This window comes from Fulmarus glacialis, unplaced genomic scaffold, assembly GCF_000690835.1.
Source record: "Fulmarus glacialis isolate BGI_N327 unplaced genomic scaffold, ASM69083v1 scaffold8149, whole genome shotgun sequence".
Lineage (NCBI taxonomy): Eukaryota > Metazoa > Chordata > Aves > Procellariiformes > Procellariidae > Fulmarus > Fulmarus glacialis.
The window spans coordinates 70,436-91,859 of NW_009232568.1; the positions used below are offsets into that span (position 1 = coordinate 70,436).

Here is a 21,424-nt window from a genome sequence, read left to right on the forward strand (position 1 = left end):
CAGCAGGGGGGTTGGACTAGATGGTCTTTAAAGGTCCGTTCCAACCTAAACCATTCTATGATACCACATGTAAAGAACCAATGTACTCTAAGAGTCAGATCACTCACATGCTTAATAACAGCCCAGCACCATGTCATTTAGCTGAGGCTGCTCCCTCCTCAGTGTGGAATATGTCAGTTCTTTGGGAATCCATCTCAACATATATTCCTGTGGCAGTTCGAATGCTCACAGCATATGCAGGTTGTTGCACAGAACTTATCAACTTTTTGACTCAGCCTAAAAAGACCTTAAGACATCTATTAACTACCATGAAAAGTATCTGGATTATGTGTACTTTACTTCTGTCCTACATTCAGATAGAATCTTCTTAAGATTTCTATGCCTGCTGGAGTACAGCTTTCCCATAAACACTGAAGCAGAACAAAGGAGAAGAATGTTCAGTCATACCTCGAGTATTCCTGTGGATATGGGGAGGAGTACCAGGTCTGGATTTCATACTTGCCAAATTCGATGACAGAAGGGCATCGGACTTGTGGATCAGGAGGCCCAGTCACCCCTACTTTCTATGCAAGGGGAAAAAAAATTTTTCGTGAATTTCCAAGTGAAAGACTTCTAAGCTGAAATAAATGAAAACATTCCCACAGTCCATCCTACTCAAACTCACAGAGAATTAGGAAGATGCAGACTTTGCTTTCTGACACTAAAAACCAGTACCAGTCACACTTCAAGCAAGCATGTGATTCACAAAAAGGAAGAATTAGTAAGCATTGTCACACCACATACCTCCACTACCTTTCACACTGTTGCATGTCGTAGTTTTAAATACAAATTAGTACACAGCAAAATTTAATACAATCATTTTTCAGTCCCATTGCTATTTCCTTTCTTGTTATTTCAATAGCCAAGAACAGAAACACATAAACTGCTCCTGCAGTTAAGATCTACAATATTCAAGTATCTAACATAACACATCAGTATCTTCCCAGCTCCGACACTGTATGTACTACTGCGAAAGTAGTATCTACCAAAACAATATTCAGGGTACGGCTACCTGCTTATCATCACGAGTGCAGAAGACTTAAAGAAAAACCTCAAATTATTTATTAGAAGAAAAAAAACCAGAAGATACAGTATTTTTAAATTACTTATTCAACCTTTATTTCCCCTGTCTCTCTGATAATACTGTGCATTTTATGGGAATTAAAAATAAGGAAACTAAATGCTCTGCTTTCAAAGAAAACAATTCCCACTGGCCTTGCATTATCATATGAACGACCTGGACTGCAAAGCTGTTAAGAAATGAGACCACGTTTCATGGAGGAGGTCAGAAACTAATGTAAAGAGTACCAGTGAACTAGCTATATGCAAGTTTATGCTAGCAGAATTAAACAGCTATACCCAGGACTATGGTTTAGGGTTTGAAAGGCTAACGTTCAAAATTAATATTTTTCTAAGTTTCCTAAGTGGGACTAGTATAGGCAGAAGTCACCTCAGATTCTAATCATAGGCATACACATTTTAAGGAGCTCTATCTAGATGGAAAAGGACAGTAATCTCCTATGAAAATCCAAGAGCTCCAAATAGAGCCATCGGTAACGGATTCATGTTTCCTTCTATTCTTATTCAGAAGATAAACAGAATATTTCAATAGTCAGTCAAATAAAGTCTCAGAGCTTACTACCTGCATATGATCCACAACCACTTAATTATTATTTTTAATTCCCAGCAGTTTATGGATTTATTCCTTAGGCTTCTCCTTTCATCTTAGGCTACCTACTAGGATGGAAACTAGGTAAGAGAGTCAATTTATCTTACTTCAACTCAAAAGCTAGATTTAACAAGAACAAGCTCCTAGTATTTAAGAAAAAGAATAAAGACAATACTATTAAATAAGCACAATCTCGGGTGCTAAAAGCTTTTGCTATTTGTGAGGATTCCATGAGAAAGGAAAGCACAACCTCTGCATTTTTGGTAACTGATACAAGGTTGCACACAACACAAGAATTTCACTCCTTGGCAGAACAAATAACCACCAGAGCAGTTTATGAAGCCAGCTCTTTATAGCTGTGATAATCTATTGTTAAGCACCTCCTGCACTATAGTTTTAAAGGAACCACTATTATCACCCAGTAGAAACACAATTATCACAGGCATCTGACAAATCTTAAGGAAAACAGAGTAACATGCACCTGCACAATGAGTCCTGCACCTCTGCCTTCTTTTCAGCAACAAACCCCTCCTCCGAATGAATGCCCAACACAAATGTAGAGACGCAGCTCCCATACAACTGTTTACACAACACGGTCATTAGAAGAAAGCCTTCAAGAGCAGACTACTGCTTCAGCCTCTATGCTAGCTGCAGATAGCTCTTCGTAACTTTCTTCTTGAACATTTAACATGCAGCATCTTTTCCTCAGCTCACTCAAAAGCCTTTGATACGTCATTTTGTATTTCATTTTCTTCGGTGAGGCAGTTAGCTCGGTGTACACGCACAGGGCCCCTGTATCAGCTGCATCACAACTCTGGTCAACCCTTTCCTCACCAAAACCAGCTAACTAGCCACCTTAAATTTAAAGTATTTAATCTACAACAAGTATTTTCCCCACACAAGGGAATAAATAAATAAATAACTAAATATCTCCAAAACTTGCTCCTTTTTCTAAGCAGATGTTTGAAGATTAGTATTTTCTCTGTTCGGGTATATTTCCATAGATTTAATTTCAGATCTTCAGTTATTTTTCTAAAACATAATTATGGTCACAAGCCATAGTCTCATATGAGATTTGCTCAATGATGCATGTGCTGAGTTTTTTTAAAATTAATCCTGTAACAAAGTTTGAAATAAGCAGTGTTATACAGTAGTGTTGTATTTGCACCTCAATAAAAGAGTTAACTGCACTTCATCTTAGTCTGCTTTATCACACACAGTGTAGTTCAGTCTTATCACGAGTCATTGTTCACTAACTCTTTTGGTACAGAGACTATATTTAGTATAGTAGAATTAAACCAGCCTATGACAGAATCATAGGTAAATAAACAGAAGTCAAATACCTGAAGAAGTTTAAAAGGACAGTTATACTTAGTAAAGCACTGTTCAGGGAAGTCACTGCATAAATTCAATTGATCCCTTTATCATAAGACCATTCAAGTTATTGAAATGTACAGGTAGAGATACACACACACACACTACACACATATGTGCATATAGACACACAGAGTAATGCCCTATCCTGTTCCATAAGGAGTTAAAGTATCTAGAAAAAGAATGTTTTAATTAGCCCTATGTGACCCATGCTGCTAGCAAAGAGTCCCATATTTTGTTTTAATAGTCCACACGTTTTATCAGCTATTTAACAGCTCTATGTTCTGACACAACTAAAGCCACAGCCCTCAAGGCTTTTTAGATGCCCACCTTAACCTCTGATGCTCTTATGCTCACTTCTACATTATCGTTCAGCTCTCTTGAGGGCAGTTCTCCATTACTCTCAAGACGCAGGAACCAAACATGTTAGCTTCTATGACAGACTCATCTGGAGTCTGTATTTCTTGTTGTTTTTTGTTGTTGGGTTGGCGTGGGGTTTGTTTAAATTTCTTTTACAGATTTCATACTTACTGCCAGACACTGAAAATTTAACTTTACCTGCAGTGCTTGTTCCTGAATATCTCTAAACAACTCCATGTCTTTTTCAGTTAAGACATCCTGGCTCCCAAAAAAACGCTCGTCATTTTCCTGTTTTCCATCCCAGCCATCCTGATTGTCTGTAAATGAGAGAGAAAACTGTCTTCACCTACATTTGCAAAGGAGTACTTGCTTTTTAGTGCAGTGACAAACATCATCTGGCTGTATTCAGACACCGTGCCAGGGTTTTTTTGATGGGATCTTCTATTCAGATTTGGGACCACAAAGAAAGAACCAGTTCTGGATTTGTGACCATGTAAGAAGTATTGTCATATATTTAACCCGGTCCAAAACTCACCACTTAGACATTCATAGTATCATGAAGGCATTCGTAACAATGAGGCAGTTTGGGATAAATGGCTTACCACTATGCCCACTTCTCATAAAGATCACAACTATTTAAATGCTGTATCTGGTGCAAACAAACCCAGGACACTTATGTTCATCACCCAAGAAACACTACTTCTACAAAAAAAGCAAACAAAACCCACAAGACACTTCACCTCACCCCCAAAGCATTAAGATACATTATTGTTCTTCCACCACCAGCCAGGCTAATGCACATAACTATTCTAAAATAAAACCTTGTATGTTATTGTGGAATATTTTCCACTGCTTGCTTAGGAACAATTCAAGCTATGAAACTATTCAACAAGACTGTAAAGATCTGAATACAGAGATTAAATCAAGGTCCAGTCATAGATTAATGTCTTAAGCTAGAAAACAAAACACAGAAAGCAGAACTGCGTTCAAAAGAAGCGATTCTCTCCAGCAAGAAGGTGCCAAACTGCACGAAGCAGGCTCCTCTACGGCTGAGAAAATTAAGAAACATTTGCACGCAAGCCTATACCATAAGATCAGAAACTCATGGGTCTGTCAGACTGGTTTTAATTATCTGTTTCCCATTTCATACTTCCATCTTGCTGTTCTTACTTTCATTCACCACTCCCTTTGTTACTTCTTTCAAATGTGACATTATTTAGCACATTTCCTAGGGCTATCTGCAAGCCCCTCATTACCAAAGGGTATTTTACCTCACAGTTATCATTTAATCCCTCATCACACCTTGCCATCATAAATAAAGCGGCAAAGGTCTCTAAGACCACTTCCTTTTTCCAACTGGTATTCTACCTCAGTGCACCAAAGATAACTGCATTTGAGTGTTAACTTTCAGCTCAAAGTTTCCAGCCTCTAACAATTCTAGTCACTTCAACATCCTAGCCTTTGAACATTTTCTTGGTGTACAGGATACTTACATTGGCAGGGTGAAAAATCTTTACCTGTGGGCCATTCTGAAGTGCTAGATTTCCTGGTACCCTTTTTCCTGATCCTATACTGCTGAGAATAGTCTACCACTTCCCCTCGAGCTTTTCGTCCATCAGGGGAGGGAGTGAAGAATTTAGTAAGGCCATCTATAAGCCCTTTGGTTTTCTTGTTAAATTTCAAGGTGGTGCTGCCATCTCTGCAGAAGTCCAAGACGTCTGTATGCTCCAGGTATCCCCCTTCTGACGATGCTGACTGGCTGGACAGAGCAATCTTACGCTTCCGACCCCGACCAGGGCCAGTTCGAACTTTGCTGAAAGGGCCTTTTGATCTAAAGAATGAGAAGGGGAAAGATATGGTCAGAAGATTTGGTAAGGCTGTTTATTTTGGGTTGCAGAGTGGACTACCAACTTCCCTATTTATTTATCAATCACACAGAAGCTAAACATGAACTGAAGAATTTAATAATAAAGGAGTAGTCAAGAACCTGTGTACCCTAGAGCAGCCAGGATTCTAAACATTGCCGTAGAAGTACTGTACTATTTTTCTCCACACTGAACATTATGTGCAATTGAGTATAAACAATAGATTTTCACCAAATTTAATACAACGTTCAATTTTAAAATCAGTAGCCAGAATGAATACATTGCACAGAAGGTTTCAATTTACGCAGTTATTAAACATTTACACTTGTCATTTGTCAAAGTTTTCGTACTGATAGAAAATTGTCATAAGAACTACACAGAAAGTTAATGCATGCAGGACATGCACATTAGCTAAGAACCTATACCACTAATGGCCATCTTAGCAGAAAAGAGTGTTCGTCTCCAACCAGCTGCCATCTTTCAGGCTGGAAATTTTCAAACTCTATTGAGATAACTGAGTATTTAACACTTCTCAGAGGGATTGCCCTAGACCAACTGCTGTTTCAGGAAGCTGACTGTTTTTAGCTACAATCTTTGCAGCTACAGAAGATAGAAATAGGCTGCTTTTTCCTAAAAAGACAAACTAAGCATCTGTGCATGATTCTGTGGATATATTTTGCAAGTGAAATGATGGAACAAAGGCAAAAAAATTGTGAATAAATCATGAAATAAAAATTAAAAGAGACAAAATAGCAATAGCAGATAGCTAGCTTTCCTTTTGCTCCTCTGAATTATATCAGAAGTTCCTCTAAGCAAAGGTATCACACAGACTGAAAAAAATTAGGACATTTAGGAGAGACATTCCCTCTACGTTTTTATAAGCATTAAACTTCATAAAGTTTTTTTCCAGAACATCCTTTGGTGCTATTGGTTAGAATCAAGCAGTAGTTCAACTTTTTTTTTTTTTTTAAGCTGATCTGATGCCCAAAACAGAAGTTCTCATGACATGCTCCTTTATTGTTTTGTCCCCTGCACAGTCAATAGTGCTGCATCACAACAAGCACTGCACAGCAATCTTGATTCAAGGAAATTGCTCTAGCTGAACAGTTATCCAAAGAATTCCCGCCCACCCAAATCCAATTCCCTGACAACTGGCTGCCCCACAACAACCATGACAAGGCCACACAATCTGTCCCAGCACAATAGAGTGCTCCACCAACGCAGAAACATGTGGAATGGAAGCAGAAAGGGGCCAAATATTTTCTGGCAGCAGTGTCAGATTAAATATATGCCAAACAATCACATCACATGCTTTATTGTAGATTATTTAGTTTCTCTAAACATCAGAAAGGGTTCTTGAGAAATGCAAAGCAAAACAATTATGCTGGAAGCAGCAGCCATCCAGCAACATAGACTTCACACAAACAGCAAAATTCACCTATGACTATAAGGAATAGTTCAAAACTAAATAGTAAGTTACTACAAAAAGTCAAAAATCTAGGCAAAAAGAAGCACTGAGATTACTTCCAGTCTTTCACAACACTCTTCAGAAATTCTGTATTAAAGAATAACAAAAAGCTCTTCATTGTAAAAGAAGTCTTCTCACAGAGTAGACCAGAGACTTCAGAAATACACACTGCCCTATAGAATCTCACACTTTACTCCGCCTTATAGAGACTTACGTTGTATTTTGATTCTTTAACCTGTTTTTGGGACGTCCTATTGGGTTAGCATAGCGTCGTTTTATCTGTGCTGCCTTCTTGTGTAAAAGTTTTCTTCCTTTCTTCCGTGGCCGACATATTTGACATATCCACATACCTATAAGAGACAAGTCCCTATCACTGAATGCAAGGGACATCTATATAGGACAAAAAGGAGAACTACAGGCCCCAGGCCTTTCGACAGAAAGGGTAGGAACAGTACTAAAGCCCCAATTATTACACATATACATGTAAGAAAAATTATGTATATGTTCCAGCAATCTAAACTCAAGTCCGGTTAATATCCATCCCTACCCCCCGATATACTTCCCACAACCATGCAGGAAGTCTCTTTAATTTGTAGCACATTATCAGAAAACCATAAAAAAAGTAACACAATTAGTTATCCCATATTCTGCTTCTGACTACACTACTTCCAACTATCTTCTATAGGAAAATTTTCTTCTAACTGCCAAGGAAGAATCTTCCATAGATAACCTGTTTTCTGACAGAAAAGAGACGTTTGGTTGTACTCCAGGATTCTCTACTGTCCAAATGGATATGACTTCAAAAACTTAGAAGCCCAAGTCCTTCTTTTGTACAAGGTTATTCATTCAAATGGAAGCTGATCATTTTAATCTGCAAGGATCAATTCTATTCCCTCAAACCTCAAAGATTTTTTCCAAAACCCTTCACAGTCAGTAATGTACAGGAAGCAGGAGACAGTGGAAAATCCACATGTGAAGCTCTGACCCTTCTCTAGTTTCTAATACCTGAAAAGCAATGCTGTAAAGAACAAGTTAAATGTAGCTAAAAGAGGACCAACTATGTGGAAGCACTTTCTACCCACTGATCTCTTCCAATAGCATCTTAAATTACCCTTTTCAACACAAAGTCCTCACCTTTTGGCATCCTAGTAAGAGGAGGGTCACAGCACTCCATGTGAAAGCCACGGTCACATGAGTCACAAAATAGCATGTTATCCTGTTGAAGACAGATAAAGTTAATCCCTCTTTAGATATGCATCAGCATCAAGACCTCCATTAATTTGTAACCATCCCAGAGCACATGCACATAGTTTACAACTACAGACATATCATGGTATTTCACAGGTCTCGGAAAAACTACCAGACTCAAACAAAAGCTGCAAATATTTGACTCTAGAATGACTTTATTTTATAGTTTAACAGAACATCCACAAGACTGATATAGTCTTCATTCAGTCCACATTCCACTGTACTCACAGCATTTTTGCCCTGATCTCGACAGGAACTGCATGTTTTGCACTCAATACACTGCCATCGCAAAGCTTTCACTCGAACTGTCAACTCTGGAGAGAACTTCAAACAGGACGGATGACCTACAGAAAAAGGAGAAAATTATACCAGTAAAACCATTCTACTGCTGTTAATGCTTACAGATAGCTCACAGAGAGATTACTTTATCAAGTACGTATTCCCATGCAGAATTTTGGTTATCCAGATACTCCTATTTTTAGGTGCTTCCATTCTTATCTACTTGTAACACAAAAACAATACCCTAGATAGCAAGTGGCAGGCCCACATACAAAAGAACGCCAAGATAATTTTTCATAACTGAATTGAGAAACATGATAAAACTGGTCATCATTACCACATTTTGAAAGAAACTTCCAGGACCCAAATGAACTATTTGTGTCAACTTAACTGTCTCCCCTCTGGGAGCATGAGATTCAACTGGACTAACTGTATTATATGCTGTAGATGCAAACTCCTCATATGTATGGGTCAGGAGTAGTCACTATACTAGACTTCTCTGTCTCAAGTGGCAAGGTTATTATTAGATGCATATTCCTCATATGTATGGGTCAGTAGCAGTCACTATACCAAGCTCTTCTGTCTCAAGTGGACGGGTTATGACTAGCAGCCCTGTAAATGGTCACCTACCACTGTTGCCACAATCAGCACAAGAGATGAGCTCTTCAGGTTTCTTCTCCCGATTTTGTTCTTTTGTACCAAGGCAGAAACTGCAGATTGGAATTGGTTCAGCAACCGGCTGTGAGGAAAACAGACAATAAAAGCACTGAATATATCAAGGGAGCAAATCATAATACACAAAATCACACAGACATTTACATCACATGTAAACAGTATGTAATATATACCACGTCTCACAGATTTTAGTTGGTTCTCACCACACAATACTGCATTAACTGTAACCTGAATAGAAGTTAGAACTCCGAAGACAAGAGACATAATCCCAGGTACAAAGGAAAAAAGCATGGAATTCCAGAGCTGGGGGAAGCTTGGAAAAACAAGCTGGGAAAGAGGGCTATAAATTAATACATAACTGAATGCAAAGTTAGAGAGAGTTGGTGCCTTAATTTGTCAACAATGAGCTATGACGTGACGCAGTTGTGGAAAAAAGGCACAGACAATCCCAGAACACAGTAGTCTTAGAAATTCCCACCAGGTACCCAGAAAGCAGTAGTGCAATCGCCAAAAGCACTTGCAATACATTACCCGGAACAAAACGTATTATAGAACAAGTACAACAACTGTACAACTATTAACATGGTTATGAAAAATGAAAATAAGAGAAAATTCTCTTGTAAGAAATTATGTGAGTATGCTGTTTAGCACTCAAAAGCAGCAGACGAAAAGGTTTGCTCTTTCTGAAGAAGCTCGGGGGGTTAAACATTATATAGGGAAAAAGATGTATTTAAGATGAGGCACAACACTAGCAAAATAACAAATAGATATTAACTAGCCAACAATATATTTGGCCTGGAATAAGCAGGAGGTTTTTAAACCAAAGGACTGACCTTCTACAACAGCATCCTCAAAGAAGAAACAAGTGCAATAACTGATTGTTTAAAAGCGGCGCTTGATCAACCAATGAGAGGGAAAGGATAGCCCTATCTCCAGTAACATTAAGTGCTGGATTTCATAATCTAGCAAATTCTTTCTAATCCAGTTCTGCCTTTTTCAAGACAAGTCTGTGATTTATAGTTTTCAGAGCAAAGATGTAAGCAAAATTTAATTTAAAAATATGCTAAAATCACATTTAAAACACTGGAAACACAAAAAATGTTAGATTGTGGTAAGTTTTGAGACACATTCTTTGTATAGCTGTACCACATTACAGTTATGATTTTACACATACCTTTTTCAGAGTATATTATGCTGGTACATATGCACATACTGTTGATTATTGTATGGAAGCATACACCAGAAGAACTTCAAGGAATCTTTACTCTGGCTAAGCCAAAGCAAAAGCTATATCCAGAATAGTTTCTTGCAGAAATCAGGTTGCTTTATATTACAGTAATATAGAAACTAGGAGTTTCAAACTGTATCTTTACTTTGGTGTACAGATCCAGTATACTTACAGACTGAGGTGTGTTCCTTAAAACATCCACTAGATGGAAACAATCAGAACACCTTAGTAAATTTGCTATTTCAAAATTAAGCCACACAATGTGGAATGACTACTTGGGAATGAAAGCCTAACATTCCTCATCCTGAAGACAAGTATTTATCTTAGCCTTTGGGTAAATCCCAGACAATGTTGAAGTGTAAACTAATATGAAGTCACCTGCCCATCAAACTATTTCAGTCTGAAACACATTCATAGGTTTAGTTAATTGAAGGATTCCAGTTTCTGCTCCTTTTGAGAAAGGGAGAAAACAATACAATTGTAGATAGTTATGCCAAGCATACAAATCGTTAATATTCAAGTGGGAGGGGGAAACTAGCATCTTCACTTCCACAGGAAGTCAGGAAGGATACTTCCAGCCTTAGCCACCATAGTAATCTTGGCTAAAATCAGCTATTCAGCTATGTAGGAATCCCCCATCCTCTTTTAACACAGAGAGGGGACTGACTGTACACAAATTTTTCTCTTTTTGTTCATGACTGGACTCTAGGTGCCAGACAGCTAGCTGCTTCCAGTCAGTATGAGGTTTACTGGGGGGAAAAACTGTGTATTAAGGGTCTGTCAGTGCTTTAATTACTTTGGAATCAAGATTTCAGGAATTACTTTTACCTTCTACCTTCTGAGAAACATTCACTTGTCTTCTTACCTTCAATCCCTTCTTCCTGAGGAATACTTACTACTTCTTGGAACAAGTTATTATTAACTAATCTTCATCTTTCCTGTACGAATAATAACTGGTTCTTTTTTTGCTATTTTTTTCACATTCCAATACTACACAAAATAGATAGCACCATTATTCCCATTTTCAGATAAGAAAATGCTCAGAGAAAATTCCTTGAGTAACGTCAATAAGCAGATCAGCATAAGAACTAAAGAATGCAGTGATCCCTGTCTAGGCATCTGCTAGTCCTCTCTAGTCCACCACAAAGTTGCAGTAAAAAGGTTTAGAATCCTTTAGAATCCAATTTGGCATGTTCATTCATCCTTTATATTTGGTCATATATTAGCTCAGTCAGTTAAAATAAAAATAAAAAAAATTAAAATAAAAATTTACAAAACTCTTTAGCTTCTTTTAAATAAAGCAAATTGTAACTTCCACAATATGACAAGCGCAGTTTTGCCAGAAATGGACTCAGTGAACATAATTTCACATCCCAGAATCATTCGGTTTCCTCTCATTTCAGTCTGAGGTTATGATAAAGTTTCATAGAGAATCTCAACTACATTGTAATAGTCTTTCAGACAGAAGGTAAAAAGGAACATTTATTCTTTCTAATAGTTAAACTTTAATGCGACTGAACATTTGACAGCATTTCCCTCCATGTATGGCTAACTCTTACTTTCTGACACAAACAGTTTACTGATTTTTAACTCACAGATAAAAGCCAACGTGACATTAAAGTTGCACTATCAAATGCTGAGGTTTATATCTGGTATTAAAAAAAAAAAAAAAGCAATGAAGCAGAAGAAGGGTTAAGAATGACAACCAAGCTATGACAAAAACATTTATATTACTTTACACACTTCTGTTAGCTTTGAAGTTACCAATTCAAAGCAGAAATAATTAAGTAAATGAAGACTGCCAAAAATACAAAAAAACCCATGATCCAAACCCCCAGCACTTTCTTGCTCTGAATATAGAATAATCTCAGTGATACCGTACTAGAACAGAACAAGCACAAAATGTTGTTTTTCTTAATACAAAAGGGACAATATACTTTTAGAACTGAAATCTGCACCAAATTTCAATCTAAATTGCTTCAATCTAAACTGTATCTCAAGAAAACAAGTTCAAAGGGCTGTAAAATGATGAGTTAATTCAGAGACTTGACACAAGCCTAAAATGCCTACTCTGCAAATCTGGATATATAGAATCGAGCTGCTAAAGATAAGTACTCAGAAATGTTGTCAACATATAGTACAATTAAACAACCAGAAGAATTGCATTTTCCATTATGTATGTAATCACAGTGAGAGACCGACTGGAGAGACTACTTATTCATGGAGAATGGCTGTACCTCAACATCACAAGACAAAGAAACCCGGCAAATCATATTTGTGATCACAGAGTAAGAATTGAGGTCTTTACCATCCCTTACAGATTACATCAAGAATGCATTTGGTCTAACATCTGCAAGTGTAGTGAAATGGACTTAATTATACCGTCACACCTTATTAACTGTATTACTGAATTGCAGTATAACCACAGATAAGACATTCAAACTTTTGGCACCACTTAAAGAACACATAAACACCATTTGGTAATTATATTTCTCTTTTTTTTTTTTTTGAGAAATGAAAGAGAGAATAGCTTTACTACTTCTGAAGCGGTCATATGGTACAGCCCCTGACAAAGTGATGTAGTTTGAAAAACTGAACCCCTCACAAAGCATGAAGTATTAAAGGGGATTTCTTCCCTCTGGTCAACGTCACAGCAGACACCATGGAATGAGGTAAACCACGTGAAAGAAGACAAGACGACTGCAAGATTTTTGCCAGCGGTATTAGACGTACATGAAAGATACAGTACGAATTAACAAATTATTATTGGGCAGCAAGTGAGAAAAATAAAGAGAACAGAACAACCTACAAGAAGGGGAAGGGAGAAACGAATGGCAAAAGGCTCCTTGCAGGGAGCAGATGATAAAAATGTAAATGATGCAAAGAAGGAATAAATATTTCCTATCAATTTTTGCTTTATATGTTTAAATATTACAGACAAATACAAGAAGAATATAAAATAGGAATTAGATTATTGAGACTATTATTAAGATTGTATGTCTAGCTCCAATATTCACTAGGATATGGAAATAATTTTCAAAGGACAGACAATAAAATTATTTAAGAATAGATGACCTACACAAATTAAGATACTCAGGAATGACTGAGAAATTAATGGGACAGTAAATCTAAGTATGTATACATGGAAGAAATATAAACATACTAACATACTAATATAGAGCAACCTTTCTGACAAAGCAATAGCAGATGAACCAATTCCTGACAGTTAGATAGGCACAGTCTTAAAATAAACTATTATTTTCTATATGCAAGTCAAGTAATAAAGATAAAACAAGAGAAACCCATAGCCAGCAGATGTATAGATAATAAGAAGCTCTTTTAAATGTATTATGGGTAAAGAATCCTAAGCACAGCTTTTCTTACAAAACATCATAGAATTATTACTAAAAACATAAGAAAGGCAGAAATATTCCATAAATATTTGTTCTTTGTTTTGGGAAAAAGCTACTGAGGTAATCCTACCACAGGACGCCAATGAGACATGCCCTCCTGGGCAACCCTAAGTAGTTCTCATTTAAAAATACCCCAAAGTTACAGTTCATATGCCAACAGCTGATACAACTAACGCTTCAAGCCTTTATGATGCTTACTAAAGATCTCTTTCTGTACATCTTCCTAAGAAACAATTAAAAGCTTAGATGCATTAAATACATCCTTTCTGCCAATACCTTCTTACCTAGTGGGAAACCTTGTGGTATTGAACACTGCACTCCTATATCAAAGAACAATAGGACAGTAAAAGGAATTAAAAAATTGACTGCTTAAATGTATTATAAAGAAGTATTGTGCATTTAAGCCTACTGTATACTTCAAGCAATATTTACTACACTACATCAAAATTCACCTGTTGGCTCAAACTCATATGTTAGCGTCTACCATGAATACTGTTTGATATAGTTTTAGATGACTTACACATGCCCACACATTTGAATCTCTTACCAAGCACATGCAATTCATTCATACAAGAGTGGACATTTCACAAGTGACAGCAAACATTTCTGGATACTAGTGATACTGTTATCCATTGAAGGTATCAATCTCTTTGACATCAACTGCATATTCACATCTTGCTGGTCCCAATGCTGCATTTAGTTTTTGTAGAAGTCATTTTAAAATATCAGCTTGCTAAACTGCATGCAGAGCACATTGGAATAGTTTTTGCAGAGCAGAATAGGACTGATGGCAATTTCACTCTTTCTGGCACAGAAAAGCCACCAGCAATGAACAATGTAGTGGGTGATATCACCCACTACATTGTAAAGGAACATATAAGTGACACGTCAATCAATGTAATTTCTGGAAGCAATCTGATCAGAGGTCTGATAGACATCCAAGCTCAGAAGACACTGTAGACGGCTATGCCCCTTTGAACAGTATTCAGAGCTACCACCTTTCTCCTGACGGCAAAAACCACTAACACCATCACACCCCAAAAAGAGCAGCAAGCAAACATCAATTCAACAGTGCAGGCTACATTATCAGCATCACTGAATGTTATTGCGACCTCCACTCTGACTTTTTGATCTGAGAGACTACAATATTTTTTTCCCCAAGAGGAAACCACACTTTGACCCATTATTTCTTTTTATCTGCCTCAAACCCATGACTTTTTTTTTTTTTGTGCAATCCCCTGTAAGAAACTGCCATGGTTCTTGGAAATCAAAACCTAGGAGTTAAGCCACTTACATAATCTGACACACTTTAAAGAAGTCTAGTACATTAATGAGGCAGTTTGCCTTTGGAAAAAAAAAAATAAAGACTATCATACCAGATTTATAAAAGTACCTTTGCTGCAGCAAAGTATATGACATTAACCAGAAGAAACCTAATTTGTAGGAAAAGATGACTTACAAATAAAGTTCATTCAAGTAATCAAGGAACCAAACTTTAATGATACTCCCATGACTGCCACACCATGTTGCATCAAGAAGTCTTCTATGACTCTGTTTCACTAGTTGTAGTGTAATATACTTTATTCTTGCATCAAAAAAAAGTAGCACTACTATGGCCCCTGCAAACTTGTACACAAGTTACGGGGGATTTATTGTATTAGCAGTTCACATCTGAATTGTTTCAGATTCAATGATAGCTTTGTATGATATTACATATGCTTTCCAGCTATGTGACTGAGGTAGTTACAAAATGCTTATATTACCATAATAGCTGCATATTCCTCATGAAACATTAGAAGACATGAACAATTGTATTTGTTATAGTTCTCCTTATCTCTTATTTTTCTATAGGTTATTGACTAGCAAAGCTTAGCACTGAATTTCATTAGCTGTTCGCAATTTTTTTTTTTTTCTTGAATAGAAATACTTTTCTGTGAACAGGAGGAGCAGAAAGTATACACCATCTCACTGAAAAAAATTTCCCCAAACACAGCTGGCCTCATCTAACAGTGGCTATCCTATATCATTCGTGAAAGCAACCTTGTGAAAGCAAAGCTGCAACGTTCATGCAACTTTTCAGGGAAGAAGTAAACTATTTCATGTATCCTCTGCAGGAAGTTCATGAGCAATTTATTTAATCAAAGAGAATTTTATGGGAATCTCTGTACAGTCAACAGTCTAAGATAGTCTTTCTTACCTCTTCTAGCCAGTATTTGTGCACACCCTCTTCATCCCCATAGTCCTTCAAATTTGGATATCCACATGTAAACACTGTCTAGCTTTGGAAGAACCAGATCAAAGACTATCCTTCACAGCTTCAATGTTTCCTGTATTTACCACCTTGACTAATTGCAAACAAATACTTAACCACATTTTAAAAAACAAATCAGCTAAATTCAGTTTGGGGGGGATAAAGAATAAGATCCTACTAGAATTCAAAAAGTTTTAGAGTAATTTATTAAATTGGAATAACTTTGAATGTGGAGATCAGGCTACCCCTCCAAAGCTTCTGTGTGAGACTGTGTTATGCTAAGTATGGAGAGATTTCACTGCTGCTGTGTTTGTTCAGCAAAGAACATCCTGGCAAGTGAAAAACGCAAGCACACAATGAAAGATTCGTGAAAACAAGACTGGAAGCAGCCAGCTCAGTTTCATACTGCAAATTTTTGGCAGACATTCAACTCCTTCTGCTGTTCTTCTCGCAAGCACATCTATCTGTGTGATGTCACCAGATTCAGCGAGGGAGGGAGCCAGAACAAATTGGACTGACAGTGTCGTAGAGCCTGCCAGCCTCTCAGCACATGTTGTTACTATACAAAGGATGTCTAGAAACCAAACGTGCTCTACAGATTCACAGACCGTACCCTCTCCTAAAGGCGACTATGGAGAAGTGGCTATGGATAAAGTTGCGAGGGGTAGGGAGAATTTTACAACCTCAGTTTTGGCCAATCCATCCGCTTTGTAGTCTTCTTAATTTAGGAAAAGCGAGGTGGGAAACTCCTCAAAACTCACAGCCAACTCTGTAGCCCACACTGTCACAGTGGTCACTGTCAATAACCTTTATTTCCTGCAGACATTTTAATACCATCAGAGGCTCACTAGATACCAGGACTGTCTTTGTCCCATCATCACACATCTGTTTGTAGTAATCATTGTGGTTGGAATCAAGTAGGTGTAAAATTAAAGCCAGTGTAAAAGAAACACATACACTCACATCAAATTTTTTTCTTCCTTTGCTCTTTAAGACACCCTGAATGTGAGCCCTCCAGAGAGAAAATCTACCACAACTAGTATTTACAGAACGATCCACACTACAGTACATTTGTTTCTTAGCTAGGAAGTTATCATCCAGGAGCACTGATAGATGGCTTCTGAGAATTCATACTAGGTAATGTTTTTTTGTGTGTCTGTTTTTAAATGAGTGACGAACCATTACTCCTCACTTCAAATAGCCCATGCTGTTGCAAAGGTCTGCCTCAAATGCTGAAGCTACTGGAAAGAGTAGATGAACCAGAAAAGCCAGAGGGGAAGTACAACCTAAAAAAAAATTTAAAACATGAGGAAACATGTTTCAGTGAGCAGGGCATCACAAAGCCTGGATTCCATGCCTTTTGGATCAGGGGCTGGGGAAGAAAACCGCTTCAGTTCCATGCCTCAATAAAGTCAGAACTAATGAATTTTGTATTACCAAAGTAATTTTACAAATAATGGGTTTTTGTTGTATATAGGGAAAACAGCATAATTTGGGAAATACTATTCAGTAATATCAACTTGTGGCAGCAATGGGTTCAGTTTTTTTAACCTGGTGAACGACTCACCCTTCTTCTATCCGAGTTACCAAATCACAATTCTTAACGTTCTCTCCAGACAGTATGGTGAAGAAAAAATATGAAGCAGTTACTGAGAGTAAAAACAGAAATTCCTTAAAATACTCTTTGTGCTCAAAAAGCCAATGCTAAATATATTTTAATAGACACATGAAAAACTATTACAATAACACATGTATATATGTTTGCCTGTGTCAATGGATATTTTGTCTCCAATTCACTTAGTTGAGTCTCACTTGAAAGGAAGAAGCATATTTGTATGGCAGAATGATGTCCTAAAACATAAGTTACATTAAAACAAGTGTAAGGGAGAAAAGATAAAAAAGTACACAGAAAAAACAACAAGCATGAAATACATTACCTCTTCCTAAGAGAAACATAAAAGGGTCATTTAAAAAGAAAAGTCAAAGGACATTCAAAATAAGTGCTGCTCTTTGAGGAAGGACTATTACAATGGAGAGAACTCTGAAATGCTGCTACAAGAGTAAAGTGAAGTGTGAAGGGTAATAGCTTAGATATTGGTGCAGTATATACAGGCTGAATTCTATGCAGTGGTTATGACACCTGGAAACCTATGAAAAAAAGCAATGTGGATACTACTTGGGGCTGACATGCAAACTGAAGAAATTGCCTTACTATTAGACATGCACATGATAAGAACTTTACAGAATGTCAACTGGAAATATTTAGACAGTTAATCGTTAAATAACCTTCCCAGAGCTAACAAGTCCTCCAATCAGAGGATTAAAACAATTCAAGATTTGTAAGTCAGAATGAGAATCACATGCCAAGACTTCCTGCCTACAAACTCGGGGCAGGGGTAGTGGGGCGGGAGGGAAGGGAGGCTCAAATTTCTTTATTTGCAGTATAAAGAAACTCCCTTCATTCGACACTGATTCAGAAACCTGGCAGTTCAAATTACTGAAGTTTTCTTTACTCAAATTCATATTCTGTAAGCTCTCTCCTATACTTTGTCCCAGCTTCCTAATTTTCAAGAAAATAAAGGCTGCTGTCTTAGGATCAACAGATGATTATATCACTCAATTTTAGATGAAATAATATTTCTAAGAAGTCATAGACTTCCACAACTGCAAAAGCAAAACACGCCCCTCAAATCAACAGCAAACTAAAATCTTAACTTCTCTCACTGGAAACAGTTTGCATTCCATGATACTTCGGTTTTCACAAAAAATAAGGAACTTCAGTACTGACTTTGATTTCTAAAAATAACAAATTACTTTGGGGAAAAGACTTTTGTAAACACCTAAGTAATTTCTGTGCATATAGGTAATTATTGCATCTTTAAATACTGCACGCACTTTCCTTCAACATAACCTGCATCCCTAAAAAAAAGGAAAATACTTCAGTTAGAAAACAAACATGAATGAACAAAAATATTTAACACAATGCAGGGGCCCACATAAACATGATAACAGAGAAGGCACAAAAGGAATTGTGGATGAGAATTTAGTGCACGTTAAAAATATCTATCTGATTGAAGGCTGCCATTTGTAGTTTACTCAGGATACCCACACAAGTGCAACTATGGGACCAAATCCTACTCATTTTTTGAGTATATAATTCATTATCAAAATCCACTGCCCAATATAACACTCTTGACAGTAAGATTTAACAAAGTCCCATGTTCTTGACCCACAGTCCTAATTCAGTGCTTCTCTCCCTCCCCATTCCCTGTGCAGTCTGCTCAAACATTGATCATTCCCACATGAGCAGCCTTATACAGCAAGTGTGGCAAAAACCCAAACAGGAGCAGATAAAACTTTTCCAAACAGGTCTGCTGCTGAGAGACTGCCCATACAAAGGTACCCTGAATTTGCAAAGCCAGGTGAAGTCTGTGCTGACATAAGGCAGTCAGTCACCGTATTTTTATGGATGCATATTTAAAAAAAAAAAAAATTGGTAGCAGCACAAAGCGAGTGCCTCTACTTTCTCCTGAGATTGCTCTAAAAATTTTGCATGCATCTTAATGATTAGCAGCTTCTGAAGCTTAGTCATTGTAACATTGACCAGCAGAATTGCTTTCTTTCCTTCCACCCACACCTTCAAGGAATTCACTATGAGTCCAGACAAGTTCAGAGATCCAGCACTCCAATCAAAACACCTCATTACTAAATATCCAGGATTGAGTCTCAAAGACTGAGGAGAAACCTAATGCCTGGGAGAGGCTGTATATTGTTGAAGAATTTTAAATGAAGTCAAACCTACACACACACACCCCTAATAGCTGTATCCATCACCAATTTTTCTGGATTTTTAAGATTAGATGGAACAGTTATAAAAGAAATGGGGAGAAACGTGTAGAAACAGTTATTTCCTTTATAATTCAGAACACCTTTAGTTCTGACATAATTTCCATTTTACACATGGATAAATGGAGACAGAACGGTGACTCAACTTGCTGATAAAGATTTAAAAGTGAAGATTCTAGAAAAGGAAGAGCTCCATTCTCGTATTTTTAATAATACTTGTGCAAGTATTTAGCTGTGTACCAAGATCCATAATTTGTTCTATCCAATTTTCAGAAATACAGTGAACTGATAGAGGTATTGATAATTAAAAGTTTTAGTAATTCATAGGTCTTCATAGAAACGTGCTTGGAAGATTCAGTATTTTCAACCCAGAATTCATTGCTCATGCATGGGTCCACAGACTGGTTAACTGGCCTTCAAAAGTAACTCAAAACAAGCAAATACATTATCAATGGGATTCTGTTTACTATGCAAGGGTCGTTCTTTTTGGACACCCTTCTCCCTCCTTTCTTTCCAATCTCACTACAAGTCCAAATTTACTACAATAGCAGTAACAATGGAAGGACTGCTAGATGTTTGGACAATGAAACAAGCAATGAGCTACAATTTCTCATCTAATGTCTGAAGCAGTATTAATAGCTGTTCCAAGGAAAGATGTTCACACAGAAAAGATTGGTGAGGACAGAAAAATTAAGTCAGATTTACACAACAAATAAAGAGAAAACCTAAATAGGTAGAACGAAGACTAACATGACTTATCACAACTCATTAGGATAAATTTAGTTTGAAACCGTTTAACGAGGCAAGTAGGAATAAAACATTTCTACCCACCTACTCCACAGTGGACAGAGGTCAAAGGACTCAGCAGTCTGTCACACATAGGATTTGCTTACCAGATTTTCTGTTGATTGCATATTTGTACTTAGTTTAAGAACACAGAACATATCTTTCAAGTAAAATGACTTTACTTCATTTAATATTTATACCTTTTTAACTGTTTTTCCTGCCACCACTATGACTTAAGATAAAATTCCTGGGAAACTGGGGGAAGGGCAGGAACAGGATTATGTGCCCTCATTCTCTCTGCTGTTTCTTCCCTTGCTACATAACAAAGCTAGCACTGGAATCAAGCTGGTGTTTATTTAGCAATGTTCTCCATCATCCACCCTCTTCCCTGTCTGACTATACTTTAAAGCTCTGTAGTAAATAAGGTCCCTCTATTAACCAAACTTCAGAGATGTGTCATTCCATATCTGTCAAAAATCTCCAGGACAGAAAGGACTAATAACAGGGATCCAGCCAACATACTGGACTAGTCTCCTCCTTTTTAACCAGCTCTCCTATACTCAGCTTCTGCTGAAACTGTGTCAGAGAATGCCGTTAGAAACACTTCCTCTGCAGTAGTACCCTATTGACGTAGGTACTCATCACAACATCTGATGTCTTCCCACAGTCACAAACTTTGCCTTTAAGTTATCATTACTCCAAATACTGCCAAAGCCCCTCTTGGTATCATTCCGCACCATTTCAGCCTAAATGCACCGTCTCACAGCATCCATTCATAGCTGTCCATGACAGTAACATTTCTGACATCCTTACATTTACTCTAAGAGCTACTTCACCTGTTCACTAATCGAGTGAATCAAGTTCAAAGTAATTTTTTAGCACTTGAGTTTCCAGAGATACACAGAGTACAGATGGAGGCCATC

The 21,424-nt window shown here is 37.3% G+C and overlaps 1 protein-coding gene across 1 annotated transcript in view; it reads right to left on the reverse strand.

Annotated features, from left to right (window-relative positions):
- The window catches only part of KAT6A (K(lysine) acetyltransferase 6A), a 47,190-nt gene that overhangs the window by 18,048 nt on the left and 7,718 nt on the right, over positions 1–21,424 (reverse strand). Inside the window, exons 3-9 of the mRNA XM_009584944.1 lie at positions 8,933–9,041; positions 8,252–8,367; positions 7,910–7,991; positions 6,990–7,125; positions 4,960–5,273; positions 3,641–3,759; positions 448–563 (exon numbers count right to left, since the gene is read on the reverse strand). Of these exons, the coding sequence (XP_009583239.1) occupies positions 448–563; positions 3,641–3,759; positions 4,960–5,273; positions 6,990–7,125; positions 7,910–7,991; positions 8,252–8,367; positions 8,933–9,041 (992 nt within the window). The remainder of the gene's footprint in view (positions 1–447; positions 564–3,640; positions 3,760–4,959; positions 5,274–6,989; positions 7,126–7,909; positions 7,992–8,251; positions 8,368–8,932; positions 9,042–21,424) is intronic.